This window comes from Paramormyrops kingsleyae, chromosome 25 (genome assembly GCF_048594095.1).
Source record: "Paramormyrops kingsleyae isolate MSU_618 chromosome 25, PKINGS_0.4, whole genome shotgun sequence".
Taxonomy (NCBI): domain Eukaryota; kingdom Metazoa; phylum Chordata; class Actinopteri; order Osteoglossiformes; family Mormyridae; genus Paramormyrops; species Paramormyrops kingsleyae.
In genome coordinates, this window is record NC_132821.1 from 32,273,417 (window position 1) to 32,299,238 (window position 25,822).

At 45.2% G+C, this 25,822-nt stretch overlaps 2 protein-coding genes across 7 annotated transcripts in view; one reads left to right on the forward strand and one right to left on the reverse strand.

Moving 5' to 3' along the window:
* On the forward strand, window positions 1-6,452 carry LOC111844244 (signal-transducing adaptor protein 1-like). Of its 2 annotated transcripts, none has more exons than XR_002838339.2 (9): window positions 1-217; window positions 585-656; window positions 972-1,082; window positions 1,336-1,389; window positions 2,041-2,198; window positions 2,513-2,644; window positions 2,889-2,958; window positions 3,047-3,181; window positions 3,373-3,413. XR_002838339.2 is itself a non-coding variant. In XM_023812550.2 (9 exons), the coding sequence occupies exons 1-9, from the start codon at window positions 107-109 to the stop codon at window positions 3,486-3,488; spliced, it is 921 nt and encodes a 306-aa protein (XP_023668318.2). In that variant the 5' UTR covers window positions 1-106; the 3' UTR covers window positions 3,489-6,452. The 2 variants fall into 2 exon arrangements, 1 of the variants encoding a protein (XP_023668318.2); XM_023812550.2 differs by having other exon boundaries at window positions 3,085-3,181; window positions 3,373-6,452.
* uba6 (ubiquitin like modifier activating enzyme 6) overlaps window positions 6,045-25,822 on the reverse strand; it is a 25,582-nt gene continuing 5,804 nt past the window's right edge. For all 5 annotated transcript variants that reach the window (XM_023812533.2, XM_023812534.2, XM_023812536.2 and 2 more), the window contains exons 8-33: window positions 25,616-25,738; window positions 24,230-24,353; window positions 23,122-23,225; window positions 22,430-22,492; window positions 21,647-21,723; window positions 20,666-20,732; window positions 20,423-20,566; window positions 20,270-20,337; window positions 19,921-19,999; window positions 19,712-19,792; window positions 19,397-19,474; window positions 16,847-17,028; window positions 16,023-16,128; window positions 15,504-15,593; window positions 14,864-14,944; window positions 14,598-14,726; window positions 13,300-13,351; window positions 12,905-12,968; window positions 12,744-12,813; window positions 11,970-12,041; window positions 11,404-11,527; window positions 8,261-8,454; window positions 7,966-8,093; window positions 7,709-7,796; window positions 7,282-7,376; window positions 6,045-7,178 (exon numbers count right to left, since the gene is read on the reverse strand). In XM_023812533.2, the coding sequence (XP_023668301.2) occupies window positions 7,031-7,178; window positions 7,282-7,376; window positions 7,709-7,796; window positions 7,966-8,093; window positions 8,261-8,454; window positions 11,404-11,527; window positions 11,970-12,041; window positions 12,744-12,813; window positions 12,905-12,968; window positions 13,300-13,351; window positions 14,598-14,726; window positions 14,864-14,944; window positions 15,504-15,593; window positions 16,023-16,128; window positions 16,847-17,028; window positions 19,397-19,474; window positions 19,712-19,792; window positions 19,921-19,999; window positions 20,270-20,337; window positions 20,423-20,566; window positions 20,666-20,732; window positions 21,647-21,723; window positions 22,430-22,492; window positions 23,122-23,225; window positions 24,230-24,353; window positions 25,616-25,738 (2,631 nt within the window). In that variant the 3' untranslated portion in view covers window positions 6,045-7,030. The remainder of the gene's footprint in view (window positions 7,179-7,281; window positions 7,377-7,708; window positions 7,797-7,965; window positions 8,094-8,260; window positions 8,455-11,403; window positions 11,528-11,969; window positions 12,042-12,743; window positions 12,814-12,904; window positions 12,969-13,299; window positions 13,352-14,597; window positions 14,727-14,863; window positions 14,945-15,503; window positions 15,594-16,022; window positions 16,129-16,846; window positions 17,029-19,396; window positions 19,475-19,711; window positions 19,793-19,920; window positions 20,000-20,269; window positions 20,338-20,422; window positions 20,567-20,665; window positions 20,733-21,646; window positions 21,724-22,429; window positions 22,493-23,121; window positions 23,226-24,229; window positions 24,354-25,615; window positions 25,739-25,822) is intronic.

Consider the following 25,822-nt stretch of genomic DNA (forward strand, 5'->3'; position numbering starts at 1 on the left):
TTCATAATCCCAGCGCCTTCATTCGTCACAGAGGACTTATACAGTAAATGAGATCGTTTCTCTCCATTTGCGTGTTATCAACTGAAATAAACTTGACCACAGTACCATGACAGCCGCCTCTTACAGCCAGCGAGGGATCAGCAGGATAAGGGAGAAAATCACCGAGTTGCCCTTATACCACTCCGGAGTCCTGTCTAAGAAGTACCCCGCAGAGAAGGTAATTCTGTATTCGGGAGTCAGAAACCGCTTCTAGGCATGTCAATATCAAAATTCCCCATCAATTATCTGAATTTCCTCTCACTGATGGTGGAGTTTGCAATGACCATGTTCTGATAAAACGTCCTACTTTATCAAAACATCCTACCGTAGTGCTAATCGATAGACCTAACCCTAACTCCTACCCTAACCCCCCAAAAACCCTTACCTTAACCCTAACCCCTAATCCCAAAACGGTGGAACTGCACATGCGCAGAAAAACTCGATAGCAGGTCTCGATAGGTAGGATATGTTATGACAGAACACCGGCAAAACCGAAAACTTTCCCCACGACTTTTCGAAAACAGTCGTATAATCGTTTGTTTCAGGTTTTTAAGAAGTATTACGCAGAGCTGAGAGGATGTACGATTTTCCTGTACACGGATGAGAAAAAAGACATGGTAAGATAGGGTCTGTTTAGCCGCCGTATTTATAACACTATTTCTATGGTTATACATTGAACTTTGAAAGACAATTTATATCACTGTTGCCCTCACTTTCAATTTACTATGTGCAGCAGTAAATGGGTAAATGTGAATTACTTTATGTGCATTTTTTTTCTTCACGTTACCATAAGGTTCTGTCTTTTACATATTTGTACTTATTTACTACAGAAATAATGGCTTTCGTGCGGCCTTCATTATTCATAGTCAGTTTGTGCAATGACATGCCAGACCGTCTCAAAAGCGCACGCTCACTGTGCTTTGGCTACCCAGTACACCGAACGGCTGGAGCTGCGAGACCTGAAGGCTGTGCAGAAGGTTGCGTCCGAGTTCGGCTGGTCTGTCTACTCCCTAATCCTGCCCAAAGAGGAGGTTCATCTGAAGGTTAGGGTTGGGGCTTGTCTGGAAAGAAGCAACAAAACGGTTCCTAAAAAAGCACTGTAGTGGAGTGATCACCCTCACTTCTGCTATACTTCAATGAAATGACAAACATTCTAACATAGGTTACATAACTATATAAAATATTACAATACTGTTATTCCTCCTAAACTGAAATGGGACAATGTGAAGTATTTAACCATATGTCAAATCAAAAATCCAGATATGAAACATAAACCAAACCGTAATTCCCCTGCAGGCCAGTGGTCCAGATGCTGAAGAGTGGAGAGGCTACATATTGGCAGTGACCAAGGTGAGCTCAATCTACTTAATTCTGCTCTTTCCTCCTCCACACATTTTAGAACTTGGCTGTTAACCAAATGCACCGTTTGTCTCCTGTCATGGCATTCATGTGCCAGGGATTAGAGTACTTTAACTAAACACCCTCAAAAGAACAGAAATGCTTTTAAGCTAAAAAGAAGTGATTGTGTACATACCGTATATGTAGATATGAGGATGTAATATTTTCTTATTGGGTTGCGGCACATTACAAAAAACACAAATACTAAATCTTAAAACAAATCTCAGGCTAAGATTTAGGCAGTGCTGCTCAATGCCCATGTGGCGCCCTGCCCCGTCCGGCAAACTTCACTCACATGATGTCCACCGGTGGTTTACCAAGTCAGCCCTGTTAGATGCCACCACTCAGGCCCATTGCCCATCTTGTCCCTGCTAGTACCTGCCGATGGATTTATAAATATAGCCATTGAAATGAGGCCGCTAATGGTAATAATCGTAAGAAATGCTTCCCAAAACAACCAAAGTATTCAGTAATTCTAATATTCATGTTCATTTACGTGGGGGATGCACACGCACCTTCAGAAATCTTGTCGAAACGGTTTAAAGCATGAAACCATGTAATTGAGCCTTTGCTGCCATCTCCTCAATGGCGGCGATTATCCAGATGGAGATACCAAAAAATATGAGTCTGCTCCCGGGTCAAATGATGAGACTGGAAGAGGTCACCAAGGAGGAGTGTAAAAGGACCAGCCTTTCTCTCAAGGAGGACTCTCTCGGAGCTCCATGCAGCACCAACAGCAACATCACAGCTGATCTTCCCTCGTGAGTTTAATGGCTCTTGTTCAGCAAATCTGGGGTTTGCAGGTTGCAACGTGACTACTAATGCACATCATTGCAGCACTAAACTATACGTCTATAATGGTGGCTCAGTGTAAGATGATATTGACCTTGGAACCTGACCCAGGAACTACAGGGTATATAACGGGAAATGCTGGACAGGACGCCGTCCATCACAGCGCACACAATTAAACATAGTGAGAATTTAGAGACATCAGTTCACATAAACACTCTTACAGACTTCCGCACTAATTGCTAAGCCCTGGCTATGCGAACGCTGCTTGCGTCCCTCTCTCCAGATGTTTCTATAACGTCACCCGTCAAGAAGCAGTGCAGATGCTGGAGGCCGACCCAGAGTGGGGCAACATCATCTTGCGACCATCCGCTGACAGCGACGGTTACGCCGTTACCACGAGAAGGATAGTCTCCGGGTGAGCATGAGACACATCCTCCAGATTTCTCTAGATGTGTAGTTTCACATCTCCATTCTTTTACAACTTTGCACATTGAAGAGTGATATGCAGTGTATCCCACACACAGATAGTGCGCTCCGTCTATTGTTTCATACAGACCAAAACTGTACATCGTTGCTTACTCATGATTTGTTATGCGATGCTGAATCACGTTCTTTGCGCATCATTCTGTGTTGTAATGCGCTTCTTCTCCAAAAAACAGAGATGCAGTAATAAGACATTACAAGATTCAGCCAAGTAACTCTGGGTTTGTCATCCAGCTGGAGACCAGTGTGAGTATCAAGTGCCAGTTTGTTCCGTTTACATCTGGCAGATGATCTTGTCACATCCTGATAGCTCAGTCCTTCCTTGGCTTGTTAGGAAAATCCTGCTGAGGTCTCCATCTTCTGTCGGGCCAGGTGACGATACCCAGCCTCAATGGAGTTGTGCTTCACTTCGTTAAACAGACCGGACTCCAGCCCTTTGTCAAGTCACAACACTACGATACCCGCATAGGTAAGTTTAAGCATCCAGGAAAAAAAAACACAATCCGATCCACAAAAAGGCAAGCTGCAAACACACATTAACATTTTTTTCCCCGAAGATCGTTTATAATGCATATGACGATCAAGTCGTTAACGTCTGAAATTTGATAAACTTGATGAAGCCAGATAAAGTCCGGTCTTTGTTGTTTGTCTCCATGTCAGAGGTTTGCGGGACGAAGCCCGACGTCGCAGCTGGATCGGCGCCACTGCAGAAGCCGCCAGTTCCTCCCAGGACAGTGTCTTGGGAGAACACTCCGCCGACGCAGCCTGGGCCATAGCCGCGTATTAACCTGCATGGGGTCCCAGATCCCGAAGCCAACACGTGGAAAAAGGAGTAAAATAAGGAGAAACGGCAAAACACTAAAGCACCATAACATTAATTGAAACCGGTATTTATTGAATCGCACGAAGACTTGCCCTTGACTGTACACCGAGTATAGGCCTATCTACCATAGGGAACACTCTGGAATTGTAATTAAGGATAATTAGGCACAGTTAAAACGACTTGTTGCGATATTTCACCCGTATTGTGGTAAAGGTGTTGAAGCTATCCCAAACTACTGCAGTTCATGTGGCAAGGTCCAGGGTATTTTAAAAGGAATGGCAGATCTTCCATGGCTTTCGTTTAGGACTCACCCCTGGTGGGGGAAAAAATGAACTTTATTGTTTATTGTAAAGTTTTCTTCTGAAGACGGTGAACACAATGGTCTTAAAATTGTATTTCTATCGCATGACGAAATAATTACCAACATTGAACAACTTAAGTCAGGGTTGCCAGCTACGATTGTCTTGAGAGATTGAGATTTTCAATTCGAGACAAGTCTGCACATGGATTTACATGTATTTAAGAGTTTTATTACCTTGTAAATAGTCTGTAGGGCTTGCAAACTACCCCAACACTTTTAATGTAGCTAATTTTAGATTTATAATGGAATAATACAGATTTTCCGTAAGATTTCTTGCACGAGTCTGAAAGCGTGAGTGTCACGGCAGATGCGTGACAGCTGGCAACCCTAATTAAGTGATTAAAAAAAACTGCAGGACAAGCAAGTGAACATAATGATAAAATAATAGCAACCTTGTGGTAGACAGATGGATGGTTATTTTCTCCCATCCAGTGTTTAATGGCCGATACACTGTAATATTTAAAATAGAAGATTCTAGAGGACATTAAAAACGTGTGGACGACGGAGTTCAGCAGGGACTCACTTTAACGAGAGTGCTGAACTCTTTGGTGAAAGTCATCCATGGTGTTCTTGGTGGCCAACATTTAGCTGGACTTCACAACCTATCAATTTTCACAGCAACAAATTCATGAGGAAGATGTTTTTAGAAAACATGTGGCCTGTACTACGAAGCGGGGTTACTGGCTTATCGGGATAACTTGTCGGATTTAAGGTACCGCAGTTTAAATAACAAACAACAACAAATTTATTTTTGTATAGCGCGTTATCACAACATTACATCGTCTCAAAGCGCTTTACAGCATCCCCACCCAAAGCCCCCAGTGAGTAAGCCATAGGCGACAGTGGCAAGGAAAAACTCCCTAGATGGAAGAAACCTTGGGAGGGACCAGACTCAAAGGGGGAGCCCATCCTCCAGGGGCTGGCAGGGGGAGTCAAATCGGAATGGACTTCATATTCGTTCACTTACATTTCACCCAGACTACCTTAAATCCGACAAATTACCCCGATAAGCCAATAACCCCGCTTCATAGTACAGGCCAGTCAGTGCTTGAAGTGGGAAAAAATAAGTGCAGGAACTCTAATTTTCTCGGGCCACTGTCGCTGCGTCGGATCAGTTTCAGTAAGTACCGGAACGCAGAAAAAAGTGGCGGAACCCAAAAGACGAAAATCGTCTGCGTTCCGCTGCGTTCCGGCCAACTTCAAGCACTGAGGCCAGTGGTATGGTCTATCTGACCCTCATTCTGCAAACAGTTGTGGCAAGCCTGTCATACTGTAGAAAGCACAGGACATTAGGAAGGGATAGGATGCCAGTCCATGACAGGTCTCGGTCTCTCTCTGTGTCTCTCTCTCTCTCGTTAATTTAGAGACACCAATTCACCTTCTTTTCATACTTTTAGACTGTGAGAGACAACCACAGTATCCAAAGGAAACAAAAGTTTCATTCATTACCAAAGGATATTTTCAGCCAAGTACAAAATGCTAGATTGAATTGAATGGATAGTTATGAATGAAACAATCTGTCACATCTAAGGGGAGGTAAATTTACAACTGATAGTTAATAAGGAACAACCGGTCAGCAGTCTTGGTCATGTATACTTCCCTATATCACCACACTGGCACACAGGTCAGCAGTCTAGGTCATGTATCCTTCCCTATACCACCACACTGGCACACAGGTCAGCAGTCTAGGTCATGTATCCTTCTCTATACCACCACACTGGCACATAGCTCTGTAGTTTCCATCAGTGAAACAGAGAAACATCAGAGTGAAACACTGAAACTTCAATAAGCTTTTCTACACTAGAGATGAGGGCTGTGCAGCTCAAGGTCCTTAAGTTCAGAGCCCTGCTGATTCTCCAGCCTTCCTCTGCCTTTGAGCCAGGTGTGAAGCCTTTGGCCAATCAGAATCAATAACGATTAAACTAGCTATCTGGGAAAACTGAAAACAAGACCTGGATTTGGAATCGAGGACCAGAGCTGAACAGCCCTTTATAGACTAGACCGTGTCTCTCTGCAGCATCACAGATGCAAAGGTCTTGACCTCAACATGACTGGAAGGATGAAATTATATTTAAAAAATAGCAGGATACCTTTCTGGAAACAATCACACTTACTATACATTAAAAACTTTAGAGTAAAAACACATGATTTCAGTAGGACTCGTTTTATTTGTAGTTGCCTTCACTGTTAAGTAGAGATGGGCGATACAGTGATACGGAATAAACTCACAACTACGAGTTACAGACACCCAGCATCACTGGCCACCCTGCCGGGACGGAAGCACTCTTTCCAAAGACAGGCAAACTTAATGGCTAACGATTAGCGTTAGTCGTCTAACCGAATGCCTGCTTGTGTGGAGCGGCTCCCGTAAAGCCCCTACTGGGTAATTATCCAATTTAAATAATTTAAACAGAGGTGCCCCTCCTTATGTCACATGGTTTTCAGCTGTTCAGCGTGGGGCAGAAGGTCTCGTTCAGAGAATCTGTTTTTGGGTAAAAATCGTTGGGTCTGTTTCGTTTGCTTAAGTAATAAATAAAATTGAACTTTTAGTCTAAATTCTTTCTACCTGTGAAGTTCATTATCGAAGAAAGTTTTTGGCTGGCTTACAAAGCCACCTGAGCAGTGAACCCCCCCCCCCCCCCCCCCGGATCTTGGTAACACCCTCGTCTGTCCACGCTCAGGAATCACATTATACGGCAACCCTGTGTTTTACTGGCACAGAACGATTTCCCCACGACTCACGGCCCAGCTTAACCCGCTTCGGTGGTTCTGGCTGGTGCTCTGGCTCGCCTGCTTAGCTAATGCCCCAACGGTGTGCAAACGAACGACACAAACGAAACACCCAAGGCAGCCCCACCTGCCTCTTTGCATCCCACCGCCCAGTCCATCGCTGCCAGGAACACCGGAGCAGACACTTTTTTATTATCATTTGTGTTATTATTAATATCTTCAATAATACACGAAACACAGTATTGTTTAAGGCATCAGCACAGGCAAAGCTATGCAATAAAATAAAACCAGTAGAAAAAAAAAATTATGTACACAGGTATGTCAAGTGCTACTCTTCTAGTGGTCCTTAGAGAGAGAGGGAGGGGTCAGACTGTGGGGTGGGGGGGGGGGCACAGCCCGCCTCATCAGTCCCTCCCATCCTGTGTGTCCCGATTGAAGTAATATCTAACTGGAGGACCTGGAAGATCTTCATCTCCATCCTGCTCCGGGGCGAAGGACACGGTCAGGTCCACGTACCTCCTGTCGGGTGACGGCTTCACCAGCTTCTGCATACTGGGAACAGAAGTTTACCCTCAGGTGAGCCCATTATGCAGGGCGAGGACCCCAGCAAAGGTCAGGGCCACCACGGCCAGAGACGAGGACCCCCGGCACTTACGTGAGTTTCAGCCGCTTGTTGTGTCCCGGCATCACGGGCACGTAAAGCATCTTCACCCCGTGGACCACCATCGTTGGTTCGATGCCGTATTTTTCCTGAGAGAGAGAGAGAGAGAGAGAGAGAGAGAGAGAGAGAGATGGCAAATACGTAAACAAGGTGCAAATTCCCATCCCTGTCCTGGAAATCAGTGTAAAATGCATCGGATGAAACTGAGTGAGGCCCATTTTGGCCTGTGATATAAATAATCCATCCAATCAACTGCTTGTTCTACGAAGGGTAATGGGGGGGTGGAGTCAATCCCAGTCAGCACAGGGCACAAGGCACAGGTTAGATGGCGTGCCAGTCCATCGCAGGGCACAGACACTCACGCACAGACGCACCACCCCAAGAGAAAACCCGTCCAGAGGACCGAGGGGCTGGTCCTTACCCTAACTCCATTCATGAAGTCAGACAGGGTGAAGTCCTCCTGGCCATAGACGGTCCAGCGGTCCCAGATGGAGAAGGAGATATTATCTCTGTGGAGAGACCACATGCTCATGGCTTGGTTTACAGTAATGATTCACTTCTAGTGCAGTGTTTGTGTCATGGCACCAGCAAGTCCCACTATGAGCCCATTCCCACACAAACAAGGGATAAAGAAGAAACAAAGATGGTAAAAACACAGCGGGAGCGTAAGGATTTCACCTGATTTGGGTTTTCTTGACTTGGGCAGTCTCCGTAAACACTATGACAGGAATGGCCAAGTTAAAGAAGCAGTTCTTGAAGGACTCGAAGTCGTAGCCCCCAACAACTTTGATCAGCTCTACCGCCACCTTGGGGTAAAAACATGAAATAACCACACAGAATATTTAGTCATCACTCTGTGTTTAACATTTATGGTTTTCCAAATCACCACTATAAAATGAATAATTGCATATTTAAATCTTTAAAAGAAGCACAGAGTTACACTCCATGCGATTCCCCCCCCCCCCCCCTTTACCAGGCCTGCGACTGCGGCGGTTGCCGTGGCGATGGCGGGTATTATTTTCCCAGCGATGCGCTTGGTCTGGAGCCTGTCGGCCGCCTCGATGGAGTACATGTGCGCGCGCAGGGTGGACGCCGACACCACGAAGTCCATGTGACCATTGGAGTCGTCGTCTTTCTCAAACAAGATGGGGCTCATCTGCAGACGGTCTGCGGAGGAGGGAGAGAGAGTGGCCAGGGTGAAGAGGAGGAGGAGGGATGATGAAGAAGGGGGGGGGGGGGCGACAGGAATCAATATTCCTCCCACTCCTGCAGAACCCATCTTTAACATTTCTGGGCTGTAGACACAGGGAGCAAAATCAGGACCATCCAGGAGACGGAATCAAAAGTAGATCTGAAACAATGTGTTGCAACAGACCAAGCTGCAACAGCAACAGCACAATGTGTCAAAAAGTGCAAATCGACTCCCCATTTCCCCTGGAGAGGATTCCGGTGAAGTCTATTCATCCTAAATATGCAGGGTCAGCGCTGTCCTTTTGTTTGAGTTTCCCGAAAATCTATCGTTAGTCGAGGCAAATCTGACTGGCTGCCGATTCGTGCGGCTTGACAGCTTGCAATGAGTGTTCCAGCTGTTCAGAGACGGTGTGGAAAAGCGAAGAGATTCAAAACAGAGTATGACTAAGCTCTCCGAAACAATTTAGCTGTCTTCATAATTATAAGTGACATTAGGGGTTATTGTAATCAATTTCTTTAAACATGCATTCTGTTCCCAGATACACTGTTGGCTGAATTTAAAAAAAAATGAATGCACGGGTAAGTCTACTTGAAAAACACGCGTGTTACATGACCGAGACGTGTCACATGTTAATGCCAATGAACGCCGCAGTGATGACAGCTAAATCGAGAACACACATATTGCCTCAAAAATCATGGAAAAGGACAGAGGATTAAATCACAAACATGAGCACACATTTTCCTACTTGTACTTCTCAAACGGGAAGGTCAGGAGGAAAAAAAAAAAAAAAGCAAGAAAGATTTCCTGAGAAGTCGAACTGAGAATGTTCCAGAAAGGAGCAGATGGGCTGAATCGGAGAGCGTCCACTCAAACGCAGATGCTCTGTACTTATTTAGCCCGTCTTCTGTAACACCCAGCACCATTACCATGGTAATGCACTCATCATATGAACTCCTCTACATCTCTGGCCCTGAGATACTTGTCTTCTGTCCTCTAATTGCAATTCCCACAATCGGGGGGTTGGTCCCCCCTTTATGGATTATTTAAGTTTATTCACCTTCCTATGGCCTTTCAGCCTGACCTAAAGATATCTGAGATTTAGATGAATTTTATTTAAGGCGCCCATTAAAGGACGGTGCTTTAGCTCAGTAGGCAGCACTACTGCTTCATATCCCCAGGGCTGTTTGTCTACCTATAGTCTTTAAATCATGCATAGTGTTCTGTGTCCAGGAGGCCTTGTATTCGGTCCCTGGACAGGATCCAGACCCACAAAAAACCTGCTACAGAAAATGAGCAGATATTTAATGAAATGTTATGAATGCAAAGTCTCTCCTTTTCCCCACAACAAATGATTATAGTTTTATGTTATGCAATGAATAAAGCATAAAATGCAAAAAATGTCAGATAAAAAATAAATAAAATGCTGATCTGTATTATTAAGACGTTACAGGGATCCGAGACAGAAACAACAACCACTGCGAGAAAGTAAGATCTCTCGTGGCTGCGAGCGGCACGCTGATGAATTCGGGACGTCTGCGTAAGAGATCTCTGGTGACTGTGAGGGGCACGCTGATGAATTCGGGACGTCTGCGTAAGATCTCTGGTGGCTGTGAGCGGAACGCTGATGAATTCGGGACGTCTGCGTAAGAGATCTCTGGTGGCTGTGAGCGGCACGCTGATGAATTCGGGACGTCTGCGTGAGAGATCTCTGGTGACTGTGAGGGGCACGCTGATGAATTCGGGACGTCTGCGTGAGAGATCTCTGGTGACTGTGAGGGGCACGCTGATGAATTCGGGACGTCTGCGTAAGAGATCTCTGGTGACTGTGAGGGGCACGCTGATGAATTCGGGACGTCTGCGTAAGAGATCTCGGGTGACTGTGGGGCACGCTGATGAATTCGGGACGCCTGCGTTTCATTCCCGTGTAACACTGCAGAAAACTCTGCCAAATGTCACTAACTCTGTGTCCACAAGCCATCAAACCGCTCACACTGCTGGTGACGCCTGCATCTTAAATTTGAACAACATCTGGTATGCTGGCTTTCAGCCCTGTTCCCAGAAGACCTCTGGGGAATGTCGTTAGCTAGAAATGAATTAGTCACGATTAAGCTGAACTCTGCACTTTTAGCCAAAGATAAAAAAAAAAATAAAAAAAAAACTTTACTACATTTCTCAGCTAAACCATAAGGTTGAAGTAATTATGATCAATTTGCACATTCATATAATTGTTGGAATAGGTACCATATAATGCAACATACTTCTAAATATACAACTAAATAGCACCTTATTAATTAATCACTCCTAAACTGGACCACAGAGTGGAAACCCATGACCCGGCCCAGTGGTCCTGGCAGTGAACCGCGTCTGTGCCGATGTCCGTTACGGCAGATTTCTTAATCGGTCTTGACGGAGTTCTGTAACTTCATCAAGCATGTGAGAATGAATGGATTACCTGAGAAGTCAGCGTCAACTTGAATAGCAAGGACACAAGTGATTCATAGCATATTCAAGAATAATCCATCCATCCATCTTCTACTCACATTTCCTAGTCAGGGCCTCAGAATGTGCTTGGGATAGGTGCCAGGTCAAAGGGCACAGGGCAGGATGCCAGCGTGTCGCAGGCTACACGCATGATCATACACCATCAGCAACTTAGAGATGCCAATTATCCTAACGGCATAACCTTGGATTGTGGCTGGAAACATGTGACACGCAGAGAACATGCCAACTCTAAACATGAAGAGGCTGGGATTCGAACCCTGTACCGTGGGGGTGTGAGGTAATACTGCAAGACACTGTGCTACCCCTACATAAAACACTAATGAAACGTACGATTAGGAAGATGGAGAGAGCTAATACGCATACTGAGTGACCGGAGCTCCGTGTTCTACATGAAGATACGTTGTCCCTGGGTGAGACGGTACCTGGGGCGGCAGCCTGGGATGCGACCACCTCCTCCAGCTGCCTGATGGCGTCCCGCTCCTCCTCACTGCTCACCATCAGCTTCATCTGGTCCGGCTTCTTGGCCATCTCGTCCGTCTCGATGCGCTGTCGCACAGTCGAGTTCGGGGAAATCACTCAGGGTCGTCAAACGGGTTCACATCCATAACTGTAAAACTCTAAGAGATGTCTTCCATGGCCTTGTAATTTCAACGCTAATGTGCCATCCATTTCTCGCGTAGGTGTACCTTAAAAGGCCTTTCCAGCTACTAACACAATATTCTGTTTGTGTATTATGTATGTTATTTGTTTTGCACTGTGTTTACTTGTCTGCACTGTCTTGAATTTTGTCCTGCTTTGCATCTGTATCTGTGCACATGTTGCCGTATGAGTATTTTCCCCAGGATCAATCAAGTAAGCTTTCTCTATATCTTACCACACTTCTTGTCCTAACGCACACGCTGTGTACGAGTTATACAAGAGAATTATGGAGATACTCTTCATGGCTACACCAGCTAAGTGAGATGATCACACAAAGCCAAGCGCTTGCCTTCTGTATTGGCGTGTACTCCGGGATCTTCATGTCCGAGAGGATCTGAGCTATGGCTTCCGGCGACAGATCCTGCAGGGAGGGGTCAGACACACAGTGACACAGTAATGCACACACACACACAGACAGGAATAATCAAAATTGACCACATCTCCGACTCTCATTAAAATGTCAACATGTACATTCAGCAGAGTAAACACACGGCAACAGACTTAAATACCAAATGTGAAGCGTATTTACAAATAGTTTGATTAATCATGGACTGGATTACCGAATGTATCAATGAATAAACAGAAATCTGGGCGTTCAAGAGGTCATGCATCATCTGGTAGAGACTGTACACATCAGTGTTTCCCACCCCGGTCCCTGGGGACCCACAGACGGTCCACGTTTTTGCTCCCTGCCAGACTGTGGACTATCTGTGGGTCCTGAGGACCAGGCTGGGATACACTGATGTACATCATCCACACAGACAATGCACAGCCAATCATTTAGCAAGATGAGTCGACAGAGCGGTAAGGACACTTGCACATAAATTTTAATGGATGGGAAAGAAAAATGAATTAAGGAAGTAAATCCTATCTGAAGGTGTCATCCTACATATACTAATCTGTCTGGCTCCTTTTTCCTCATTTAGTGACTCATTTAGGCTTTTTAAAATAAATGCACAATATTTTTATATCATTAGCAATTTATAGTTGGAGTCATTGTCATGGAGGCAAAACCTAGTGACACGAATGTAATTAAAGGTGAAGATCAAGTCTGGTGACTCACCTTTCCTGAGTAAGAGATGTTATAAATCCCTGCGAAGAGTCTGGCAGCGCTCACTATGAAACCGAAATGCCTTGTGGGATTGAAGGCAATAAGCATGAGGCAAAAAACCCAAAACAGAGCTCATGACATTCCATTAAACTTTACAAGAAAGCTGTACTCACAGAGAGTCCTGCAAGTCAAACTCTATTGGAGCAGGAGGCCGTTTCGGGGACTGCCAAAACAAACCTGTTTCAAAGAAATATTTAACTAAAAATTCAACCAAAAATATACTGCACGTCAGATATGTTCTTATCACTTTACGATCAGTATTCATTTCTAAAACAGAATTATTAGAAGTAATGAAACTAACAAGCGATTAAGCAAGTGAAAAACAAGTGAATGAATGAACAAAGTGAACAATCAAGCAAGCAAGTGAACAAACAAGAAAACAAAAAAGTAAATGAACAAGTATGCAAGCAAACAAACATGTGCAAGCAAGCAAGCGAACACGCAAGCAAACAAGCGAGCAAGCAAACAAATAAGCAAACAAATGCAGGCAGTGAAGGTGTGGACTTACTGCCGTCCTTCAGCCTGGTGTCCAAGGGAAAGGAGTGTAGCAATTGCAGAGCCTACAAAGGAGAGACAGTAACATGACCATAGACATATACTGACAACATAATGACTTTCCCACCAGAAAATAAATGCATTTCCACTAGGTGCTAGTTCATTTCAGTCAAAATGAAGAACTGCCTCTCAGCTTGGTCCATTAGACATTAAAGCACATTCTGAACATAAGTCAATGTTATTTGGCCTGTGAATGACAAAAAGTTGCTGTTTAATCTGTGGAACCTGAGGGGTGTTCTAAGAATTACATTTTACATCCCCAGAGTTACCTCGCTAGTCAAGTGCTGGGTCAAGTAACCCTGACTGGGCACTTTCACACTATAGGAACTTTTTTCAGGAACCAGAACCTTTTTCATGTTCACACTGCAGGAACTCAGCTGACTGTAGTTCCTTTGAGGTAGTTCTGGAAAACATTTTTAGGCCCTACTCCAGACTAGGTACTTTTTGTTCGAACACAAATTACTGAGGAGGGAATCACAACAATAAGTTGCTGATTGGTTGACCACAAACACTTGCGCTAACTTGGAAGCTACATGGAAATTTGAGGAAGAGAGAACGAGGTTCCACAGTAAAAACTGAGCAGATGGAATTATTTCTGTACCTCAATTACATTTAATGCATCAATTTTTGCAGCAGAAAATTTGATCAATAACCAAAATACTTTTCTGTAATATCAGCAGTGGTGGCAGTGAAACTTGCCAATGCTTATTGGCGGAGTAACATTACATCATTTTTTATTCTGTGGACAATGAAAGATGTAATAATGTAATTATAAACATGTCATGGTTCCTATAAATAAAATATAAATCCCGTTTTGATTATGATAATCACCCCAATACCTAATAAATAGCTAACAAAGCGACTTTGGGTTTTGGGGTGGCAGTGTAGTTCTTGTATGAAATTGCATGTCTATCTTATCCTACGAGCATTTTGTGTCTCCCATACTTATATAGCATAAACTTCCCAGGGTGCTCTTGTGCGGTTTGAAACCAGCATACAAGTGGCCTGGAGCTACAAAAGTTCAGTCGAGACAGCTGAGGAACATGGAACCTCAAGAAACCTAGCTAAGCCATTAAGACCGCTTCATTATACACACCACTGATCCCTCTTGGCATAAACGTAAACGACCTTCAATAAACGTCAACATTGCTTAGCATATATAGCACTACTTCAAATCTCTACTACCCATAGTCAAGGGACTACAATTCCTAACCTAGCAAAATGAACTGAAGCTCTTGGCTTGGCCCTTACCTTCCTCTTAAAGTACTTGTCGAACTTGAGACGAGCGAGGGTGACACACTGATCCCAGGTGTTTGGTCTCCGGTTCAGCAGTTTGATGACTTGAAAAGACCCCTCCAAGCTCTCCTGAGCCCTCATTCTCTGCAAGGCAAGGAGCCATCAAACATCTCCCGCAAAGCAGCATGTCCATAAGCAAGCAGAACTGCAGAACAAGGGTGACCAAGAAAAACGCGTTGAGGCCATGTTTCAATATGGCCTATGGTAAATAAACCGCTCACCTGTAAAACCTGTTCTGCGGAGGAATGGGTCTGCCAGAACATGTTGTAGACAGAAGGTTTGTGGGAGAACGCACTCTCAAACTGGGAAAGAAAAGTACCGATAAATTACTAGGTCTCCCAAACCTAAACCAGTAATAACTCAACTAACTGCCATCTTCCCACCAGCATGAACATACTATATGATATCTTAGAGCATTAATGCCCAATTCCTCTTCCACCCACCCATTCAGTAGAGGGTCACACAGCCAGCAAGGCAGGATAAGACAGTGGCCAGTCCATCACTCACTATTATGTCATATATGTAATTTAATGATGCCAATTCACCTAAATGCAGGTCTTTGGACTGTGAAAGGGAACGCGCCGTAGAGTTTGCGCATCTCTCAACGAAAATAGCTTTTTCGCTTTTAAGAAGACAAAGTGATGTGAATGAGGCACCTTCGGCAAAGTTTTAGACCTCAAAATCAACACAAGAGAAGCATCCATGCTCCACTGAGGACCCTGGGAAATACCCTCCATTAGGGTGTGAGGAAAGAGGAGGGACACTGCGGGCAGGTGGGAGACCGCAAGCTGGGCTACAGACCTTATCCCTGGGCTACAGACCTTATCCCTGGGCTACAGACCTTATCCCTGGGCTACAGACCTTATCCCTGGCCCACTGTATCGTGTGCTCGATGACTGCAGGGAAGGACTTCAGTGTGCAGAAAGGTATCTCCTCTTCAGGAGGATCTCTCTGCAGGACAGAACGCAACGTAAAAGCAGCGGACAAATGATAAGCTGCCAACGAATGTGGCAAACACAGGAAAATTAAAGTTAATATTTAATACGATAACAGCCAAAAGTTTGGACACCCCAAGCCACCAACAAAGCAGTGTGATGGTGTTGCATCACATGACTTGGCCACCTGACCCAAACACAGTAGGGATGGTTTTGAAGGAATTAAACCAGAGAGTAAAAGAAAAGCGGCCAATGAGGGCTCAGTATATGTGGGACTATGTTTTTTTTTTTTGTAATACTTTTTTTGGTCACAGCATAATTCCATATATGGTATTTAATAGTTTTATGTCTTTATATTTATTCTAAAATTTAGAGAATAGTACAAATAAACACTTCTGTGGGTGGGTGTGTCCAAACTTTTGATTAGTACTGCTTCAGCACTCACATGGCTGTTGTAGGACTCTGTCAAGTTTGGCACGATGATCTCAGTGTGTCCCTTCGTGCCCATCGTCCCCGAGTCCAGGAGTGGTTTCTGGTTCGATACGGCACGGCTGGACGACACACGAGAGACCGGTTATCCATGGCATCTCCCCCCCCCCCCCCCAAGGTAATCTCTGGGCTAGCTGTGAATCCACCATGGCATCCCCCCCCCCCCAAGGTAATCTCTGGGCTAGCTGTGAATCCACCATGGCATCTTCCCCCCCAGGTAATCTCTGGGTTAGCTGTGAATCCAGGCTTATGCTGCAAAGCATCTACAGTCGTGTTTCCCAATCCGGTCCTGGGGGACCTGCTGAGAGTTCACGTTTACCAGGAGCTGGGAGGGAGCGAAAATGTGGACCATCTGTGTGTCCCCAAGGAAAGGGCTGGAGACCACTGATCTACAGCATTAGGATCTCTGTTCTAAATGCATGCAGATTTGAAATAGAAATGCATCAAACAGCCATCACTAAAAATAGATGAAAATGAGACAGTTTCCTTGGTACAGGGTTATTTTGAGTTTAACAGAAATCCTAGCATGTCTTCTGCATTTGTACTGTTCAAACAATTTCTTACAACCCCTAATATGTATGAGAAATGTCAGGGTGGGAACACAGGGAAAAAAAACCGCCAAGGACTTATAATGTAGACGTCACAGACATTTTAATATGTGCCAAATTTACTCAATAACAAAAAAGTAGGTTTTTCCAGAAAACCCAGGTGGAAAACTCAGTTTGAGCACTGACTGAGGGCTGAGGGGTGTTTCTGTCCACCACGCAGGCGTCTCCTAACCTGTCCACGTATCTCCTGGCCTCCACGTTGTCCAGGGCCGTGACCACCACGTCCAGTCGGGAGTAGAAGGCGTCGCTGTAGATGCTCTCGCTGGCCGGCCACACCTTGTTCAGGTGGGCGTCGATCTGCAGCCGGGGATTAATCTCCAAGGTAGCTTCAGCAGCCGTGATGCTCTTAGGTTTCTGCGGGAGAGCAGGGGAGAGACCCGTACAGCTGACCGACTACACCGGACCAACGCATTCATAGTATCTCACATTTAAGGTATTTGTACCACTAACCATCTTTGTCAGTCACTGCAATAAATCCTGTGACACAGCCCTCCTCACCAAATAAAATTTCACTGATGTTGAAAACCCAACGCCAAATCTGCCGTTATCAGAAATCAGACAACGTAGCCTCAAGAAATACCATGTGCTATCGGTGCTGTGATGCTGACCGTCACACCTCACATCTTTTGGGGTTCTCTTTGGTTGGCTTTGTGGGAGGGTTGACAGACTTTTGGCTTAATTTGCCTTTATAGTCAGTGCTTTGTTCGTGGTTTGTCGTTTTAGTCTAGTTGCGGGTAATTTTCCTATTACTTCCTCGGTACAGCTCCACAAATTCTGGATGGGAAGAGGAATAGACTCCAAAAAATTCAGAGGTGCTTACATTTTACCTAGTGATCAGCAATCAGTATCAGTCAAGTCTGATTCCAGTTATTAACAAATCTGTGATCAGCCCCAAAAACCCAGATCGGAGCATCTGTGCTGCCCTGGTACCACAACCCTCAGAATACATACAACTACAGAAATCTTCAGGGAAAAGGATGCAAGTCACAGTACCATCCCTGACAGTAATAAATAGGCCGCTTAGCCACAGTACCATTCCTGAGAGTAATAAACAGGCCGCTTAGCCACAGTACCATTCCTGACAGTAGTAAACAGGCCGCTTAGCCACAGTACCATTCCTGACAGTAATAAACAGACCACTTAGCCACAGTACCATTCCTGACAGTAATAAACAGGCCGCTTAGCCACAGTACCATTCCTGACAGTAATAAACAGGCCGCTTAGCCACAGTACCATTCCTGACAGTAATAAACAGACCGCTTAGCCACAGTACCATTCCTGACAGTAGTAAACAGGCCGCTTAACCACAGTACCATTCCTGACAGTAATAAACAGGCCGCTTAGCCACAGTACCATTCCTGACAGTAATAAACAGGCCGCTTAGCCACAGTACCATTCCTGACAGTAATAAACAGACCGCTTAGCCACAGTACCATTCCTGACAGTAATAAACAGACCGCTTAGCCACAGTACCATTCCTGACAGTAATAAACAGACCGCTTAGCCACAGTACCATTCCTGACAGTAATAAACAGACCGCTTAGCCACAGTACCATTCCTGACAGTAATAAACAGAAGGCTTAGTCACAGTACCATTCCTGACAGTAATAAACAGAAGGCTTAGTCACAGTACCATTCCTGACAGTAATAAACAGAAGGCTTAGTCACAGTACCATTCCTGACAGTAATAAACAGAAGGCTTAGTCACAGTACCATTCCTGACAGTAATAAACAGAAGGCTTAGTCACAGTACCATTCCTGACAGTAATAAACAGAAGGCTTAGTCACAGTACCATTCCTGACAGTAATAAACAGAAGGCTTAGTCACAGTACCATTCCTGACAGTAATAAACAGACCGCTTAGCCACAGTACCATTCCTGACAGTAATAAACAGACCGCTTAGCCACAGTACCATTCCTGACAGTAATAAACAGACCGCTTAGCCACAGTATCATTCCTGACAGTAATAAACAGAAGGTTTAGTCACAGTACCATTCCTGACAGTAGTAAACAGACCGCTTAGCCACAGTACCATTCCTGACAGTAATAAACAGACCGCTTAGCCACAGTACCATTCCTGACAGTAGTAAACAGACCGCTTAGCCACAGTACCATTCCTGACAGTAATAAACAGAAGGCTTAGCCACAGTACCATTCCTGACAGTAATAAACAGAAGGCTTAGCCACAGTACCATTCCTGACAGTAATAAACAGAAGGCTTAGTCACAGTACCATTCCTGACAGTAATAAACAGAAGGCTTAGCCACAGTACCATTCCTGACAGTAGTAAACAGACCGCTTAGCCACAGTACCATTCCTGACAGTAATAAACAGAAGGCTTAGTCACAGTACCATTCCTGACAGTAATAAACAGACCGCTTAGCCACAGTACTCGCAATGCAGTACTTCTTATATCCATGCATACATTTTCTATACCCATTTGTGTAATGCAGGGTCACAGAGGGTCCAAGCTTATTCTAGAAGCTATGGGCGCAAGACAAGGAACAACCCAGGATGGGGTGCCAACTCAATGCATGTTTTTGGTCTGTGGGGGGACACTGGAGCACCCGGAGGAAACCCCACAACAACACAGAGCCACGGTGCGAACTGGAACCCTAAGAAGTGTGAGGTAACCGTGCCAAGCAGCTCTACTTCATACATTTCTATTAGATTAAGATGGATTGCCTTGCTGAGGAAGAAGATGCAGGACGATCCTCCTACCTGTATGTGACGAGGTCTGAAGAGGAACTGCCGGTTCAGATTGGACTTCTCAATCAAATCTGGATCAGTGATGCAGATCTACAGGAAAGAAAAGGGGCAGGCATAGGGGAAGGAAGTCAGTACCCAGAGCAGCAACGCAATCGGCCATGGTCAGAAAACCATATTACTGGAAGCAGAGTAGCACAAAATGTCAATGTACAAGCCACTGTTTATACGGGAACCAAAACTCATCTGCACACTGCTGTCAAGCACGCTGACGATAGCGACAGAACGGTTCACATAAAGGTACGTTTTGCAGAAGATCCTCAGATCTACCTCTCCAGAGCTGTCAGCCAGACCCACTCCAAGCAGAGCGAAGTTCTTCAGCATCTCACACCCAATGGCACCACATCCCACCTGAGGGTGTGGAAGGCAAGAGCGGCTAAGATGTTCAAAAATGCTATTGGCCGACAAGTCATCATGAAAGTTCTGCTGGCCAATCAGAAACTGCCAGCCCATGTAGGGCCTCAATGCCAATCTCTTACCATGAAGACCTTAAGGCCGTGCAGCTTTCGACACATGGTCTCCCCGATGCACGCACGCAACGGATCGTAGCGATCCCCTCTGCAGATCAAAGACATCAGCAGCATCATCATCATGGTCTGTCCCATCAATCCTGCATTCGCACTCCACAATATCAAAACTTCCAGGTCCTAACCATCTTCAATGAGCATTATTTCAAGAACAAGGTCAATCTCTTATGCACATGCATGACTTTCTTGGCATACCGACATCGACATATTACTGGTAAGGAATACTCTTCTTCTCATCATCTTTTTTTCCTATGATATAGTTTGTTGTTTGGGTTCAGCATTTCATTTATAACAGACTTACTTTGGGGCAAATTCTTCTGCGGGGAGGGACTGCAGAGGTTTGACCACCTCGATGGCATCCAGGTACAACTGAGGACACAGAGAGGAGAGGAATCAACAACCAAGGGAGGCACGGCTGCAGAAACGCTCCCCACGCGGCCTTGACGAGACCCACCCACTGCTGAAGGGGGGCAAACTTCCCGGTCAGCGCCTTAAGTGCCTCCTGGCTAGCGGTGCCCCCGATGGCCGCGCAGAGGGGGGGCAGGCACCCCCGGGCCGTCCGTGAAAGCCAATGCACCAGATCTCGGTTCACAGGTGCCTGGAGAACAAAAGAAGAAGAATGGAAGAGCCCTGCTTGAGTGCTGGATAGCAGGTGCTCTACAGGAGAGAAGGCAGGAGACCCCAAAGACACACTCACCTTGTTCTTCAGAGTCTGGTTCACCTCGTCAGTCAACCGCACCAAAACCTCAGCGTCCTGCAGGCACCTAGTCGAGCAGATGATCAACAATTCTGCTATTAACACACAGACCGTTCTTTCTAGATAAGAACTAGGAGGGAGGCAGCGACTCAGAAGCTGATGAGTACAATCACTTCTGTCCTAATATGGTGCATTTCTCTTAATGCTGATCACTCCAGAATCTCTCCAGCACATTGATCGCCAAATAAAAACAAAACAAAAGAGCAAAGTTGGTTTTGGAGCACAATTCAAAATATTGATTCTACACAGAAGTAGGGCTGCACAATAAATATCACATCGTAGTATAACCACGAGTATATGGCGCATGCAGTAATCACCAGGGCTTTAGATGACGGCCGTATCCTTACGTTTATAACGTTTATAACGTTTATAAGTTTGATTAGCGGAAGAAAGAGCGATAAGCACTGAAGTGGCGGTGAGGATAGGGACAGCTCAGCAAACGCACCTTTTGGAAGAGGAGACACTGCAGATAAGATTGTCGGTCGTCTGCAGTGTGAAGTCCGACACGTGTTTTACTTAAACATACGCTTAATTAAACATAAGTGTATGTCGAATTTATAAAGATCACTAAGTTTTGGGCATCATAATATGCCTCTCATTAATATTGTAGGAGTACTACTAATCTACTTAAATTGTGGGCGAAGGTAAACACCTGTATAGTACCAAAAAGCTGGTGTCCAGATTAACGCTTATGCTTGTCATCTAAAGTCCTGGTTATTATTGCAAATGCGCCGTAAAATTGGGATTATATCGTGACGTGATATTTTGCAGCTCTGCACAGAACTACGTAGTCGAGAGATAACCTGGCATGATGAGCACATATTTCAGTGATTTGACTCAATCTGACTAGTTTCAGTGACAGACGGTGTTGAGAGTGAAAAAAAAACGAAGGTTGGGAAGGGGGGGGGGGGGGGGGGTTACCCAGTGGCGGGAAGCCTGCCGTGCTGCTGCTGGAAGGAGTCGAGAGCCAGGAGGGCGGCGTGAATTTGGAGCGGAGCCTGAGGAACGAGACAGGAAGGTTTCTGTCACTGTGCCTCATGTTAATAGGATGTATCACGTGATATAAGCACAATCAGCCACTGCTATGGAGAAATTAGAGCCAAGGTAATCAGGTTGCTCTGGGAACGTTCCCCTGGGAGGAGGACGGGACGTGCTGGGGGGGTACAACTCCCAGCTGGCATGGGAACGTCTGTGGATCCCCTGGGACCAGCCAGAATCTGAGGTCTTGGAAAGCAAGGTCCAGTCTGACCCGCTTGGAAAGGAAGGTCCAGTCTGACCCGCTTGGAAAGCAAGGTCCAGTCTGACCCGCTTGGAAAGGAAGGTCCAGTCTGACCCGCTTGGAAAGGAAGGTCCAGTCTGACCCGCTTAACATGCTGCCACAAGTAGTAGAGATCTAGATCACTTTTTTCCTAGTTTTACATGTTAATTTATCTTTACTTCTTCCCAAATTGCATGACAGTCCCAGAGAAATGACCTTTCATGGCGGCCATGTGGTACCTGGTACACAAACATTTATGCACATGGCAAGATGACATTAGAGTCTTCAATCTTGAATGATGAAGATGATGGACATGGTTGACAGGTTTGCTGCCGACTTGATATGGCGACATGACAACTGCCTAATTCTCAGCCAGCTTGTCCATCAAGCTTCTGACCGAGTGGATGTGTTTGAGCCTATAGAGCCTACATAAGATGAATTCTTACCTCTGATTTGCTGAAGTCGGGTATGAGCACCGTAGGGTCCAAGATCTGCTTCTCCATCCTTTCCTAAAACAGACCAAAGATATCGTTAATGACAATTACTAAATACTATAAGAAATTTTATTTCGGTTAAGTAAATGTTACGATATGAAAATAGAATGTCAAAAATTACAGCTAAATGGATACTATAAACATCTTCCGAAACTAACAAATGAAATAAAGACAAACATAATGTGATTTATGTTTCCGATTTGCGATACTATTTAGCCAAAGTAATTATTTCTCTCTCCTCCTTGAGGGAAATCATTCATAATCCAGAATACATTAGTACTTAATGTGCACGGTGAATTCATGTAGGACTCGCTACAGAGCAGACACATAAAACAGCTCTACAAATTTCAGTCTATCCATATAAATAAAATTACTAAAACTAAAATATATAAAAACTAAAAGGGAACTATATCTTCAAAATAGGAATTAATAAAACTGAAACTAATTCAAATGAAACTGGATTTCAAATGAAAACACAAAATAAAATAAAAAAAAAAATCAAAGGTATAACAATGGTAAAGACACGTGACGATTTACAAAAATCGCATGAACGTCAAGCTGATTAATCAGTCAGTGCATCGAGGCTCCGAGCTCGTACGCTGATGCCATCCCACGTTCGAGAGGCATTAAAGGTGACCGCTTACGAAGCTGTACGTCCGGGGTGTCTTCACTTGCACGAAGAACCCTCCATGGGCATAGGGCTGCAGCCTCGACGTGTCCCCGATAGCAAAGCTGTAGGGGGTCAGTACTGACAACGAGGGAGAAACACATACAGTCAGCAGCCGGATCAGAATGACTACAACAGACAGACAGACAGACAGACAAAGACAGACAGAAATAGACAGATAAGAGTGTGTGATCTGTGACAGACTACAATCCCAACCAGGGGACCTCTGCCTGACCCCGTACCAGAGGTGGAAAGTTCAGCTTCAGGAAGCACAAATCCAGGCCATGATTTTGTTTGAACCAACCAGTTGAGTAAAAAGAGTCACATTCACAGAGTACTCAAGTGGTTGGTTGAAACAAAATCATGGTCTGGATTTGTACTTGAACCTGAACTTTTCACCTCTGCCCTGTACTGGCTGAGGGATTAAGGGCAGATGAATGGATCATAGGAACATAAGGCTGGTCGGTACATTTATTTATAGGGATGAACAATATATCCAATATCACCATAAAAAAGTCTAGATACCATGATGGAACTGACTAGGGTTTTCAGTACTGCTGCATTCATTGTCTCTTCTTGTCAAAAATTGCATTGTATTTGTTTGAACAGCAGAGGGCGCAATCATACTAAAACCACTGATGTTCCACTGTGAGTGTGACTTGTTTTCTTAAGATCCAGCTGCTGCAATAATACATTATTTTTTTCCATTTTAAATTATAAAAGCACTGCTACTACTGACTGCTACATTGCATATGCAATTGCAAAACAAAAACATTAGTTCAGTCATGCATTGCTAAAGACAATTCATGCCAATTTATGCACATGCTTAGGTCATGATTGGCTGTGTTGATTTTATTTTGTTCCAGAAGGAATGCAGAAACACTTTAAGGTGAAAATAAAAACCTTATTAATAACTATTTTAGCAGAGGCCGTTATCCGGACTCTGATCAGAGAGCAAGGTCAGCCAGTGTCTGATGGAGCCCTGATGGATCAATGTACTGCAAATGTTGAATATGGAAAAAATAAAGGCCAATAAAGCTTTTAAAAAGACGACTGAAAGACAAGAGGGACATCAGAGGCCCTACCTGTGATCTGCCGGCACGCCGCGTTCAGCTCGGTCATGCCGTAAACTTCCCGAAAGACCACACTCTGCCCCGTCTGCAGGCCGTGCGCTTGGTTGTCCAAGCAGGTCACCACGCCCGGGTTATCCTGAGGGGGGGGGGGACACTGGGTATCACCACAGCGCATCAGATACAAGATGGGCAGGATAAGAGGGAACAGCAGTGGGCTCTACCAGAGCTTTAAGTGAGGACCAGAAGCCAATATCACCTTTCGTCTGAAATCTAAATGCTGTAAGAATATAATAAATAATAAAAGCCCAAGTCTGCATAACTCATGACAGGGTAGCCCCATCCTGTGGTCTGTGTGGATCCCAATGCCCCAGTGCAGTGACAGGGTAGCCCCATCCTGTGGTCTGTGTGGATCCCAATGCCCCAGTGCAGTGACAGGGTAGCCCCATCCTGTGGTCTGTGTGGATCCCAATGCCCCAGTGCAGTGACAGGGTAGCCCCATCCTGTGGTCTGTGTGGATCCCAATGCCCCAGTGCAGTGACAGGGTAGCCCCATCCTGTGGTCTGTGTGGATCCCAATGCCCCAGTGCAGTGACAGGGTAGCCCATCCTGTGGTCTGTGTGGATCCCAATGCCCCAGTGCAGTGACAGGGTAGCCCCATCCTGTGGTCTGTGTGGATCCCAATGCCCCAGTGCAGTGACAGGGTAGCCCCATCCTGTGGTCTGTGTGGATCCCAATGCCCCAGTGCAGTGACAGGGTAGCCCCATCCTGTGGTCTGTGTGGATCCCAATGCCCCAGTGCAGTGATGGGGACACAAAACCGAGGTTCTGCCTTTGACGTCATAACACAACACTGGGCCAAAGCAGGGGGGGCACCCTGATGTCCTGGCTACATTGCCCACTGTGGCCCTTTCAGATCTGGCCTCCTAATCCCTGTATCTAACTGGTGAATCCTCTCCTGCCCCTTCACCACCTTAGTGTGTGGTGAGCGTACTGGTGCAGAATGGCTGCCATTGTATCATCCAGGTGGGGGCCACACAGTGGGGGTGGTTGAAGTGGCTCCCCATTGATTTGTTTTGGGCAGCTTTATAAATATAACATTCATTATGTATAACAAATATGCAAAATAAGATGTGTAACATTTAATTATGCTAACACAAAAATGTGAGATATGACAAAAAATGCCTTATAATAATTACGGCAATTTCATTTATGCCAGTTCAACTCTCCCCCCCACCCCATCAAAAACATAGGAAAAACAATTTCAACACTAAAACCACTTTAAAACCTGTTTCTTACAGGATTCAGAGTCCACGTCCTTTCAAATACAGCTAAAATTACTGATGGAACAGGGAAGGGAAAATGTTTAATGTGTCTGTTAAGAGAAAGAGGCCCAGGGGTACCTGCGTGATGTTCTGCACGAAGACCTGCTTGGGTTCCTCTCCAGTCGGGTCAGACACCTCAAAGGCCTCGCCGAAATCACAGAAGACCCGCGTGCAGATGCCAAACACGTCACAGGATATAAACTGCGGAAGGCATGGCGGCGAGAGAAGAAGGTCGGGCCACTGTTAGCTAAGGTGCGTCATTGGAGATGTCCGAGAACATTTCCC

What these genes read in the sequence shown, in the direction of transcription:
- LOC111844244 (XM_023812550.2), top strand. Translation starts at nt 107, where the DNA reads ATGACAGCCGCCTCTTACAGCCAGCGAGGGATCAGCAGGATAAGGGAG. An exon ending in CGGATGAGAAAAAAGACATG is followed by an intron (nt 657 to 971) that starts GTAAGATAGGGT and finishes TTGGCTACCCAG; the next exon opens with TACACCGAACGGCTGGAGCT. An exon ending in ACATATTGGCAGTGACCAAG is followed by an intron (nt 1,390 to 2,040) that starts GTGAGCTCAATC and finishes GCGATTATCCAG; the next exon opens with ATGGAGATACCAAAAAATAT.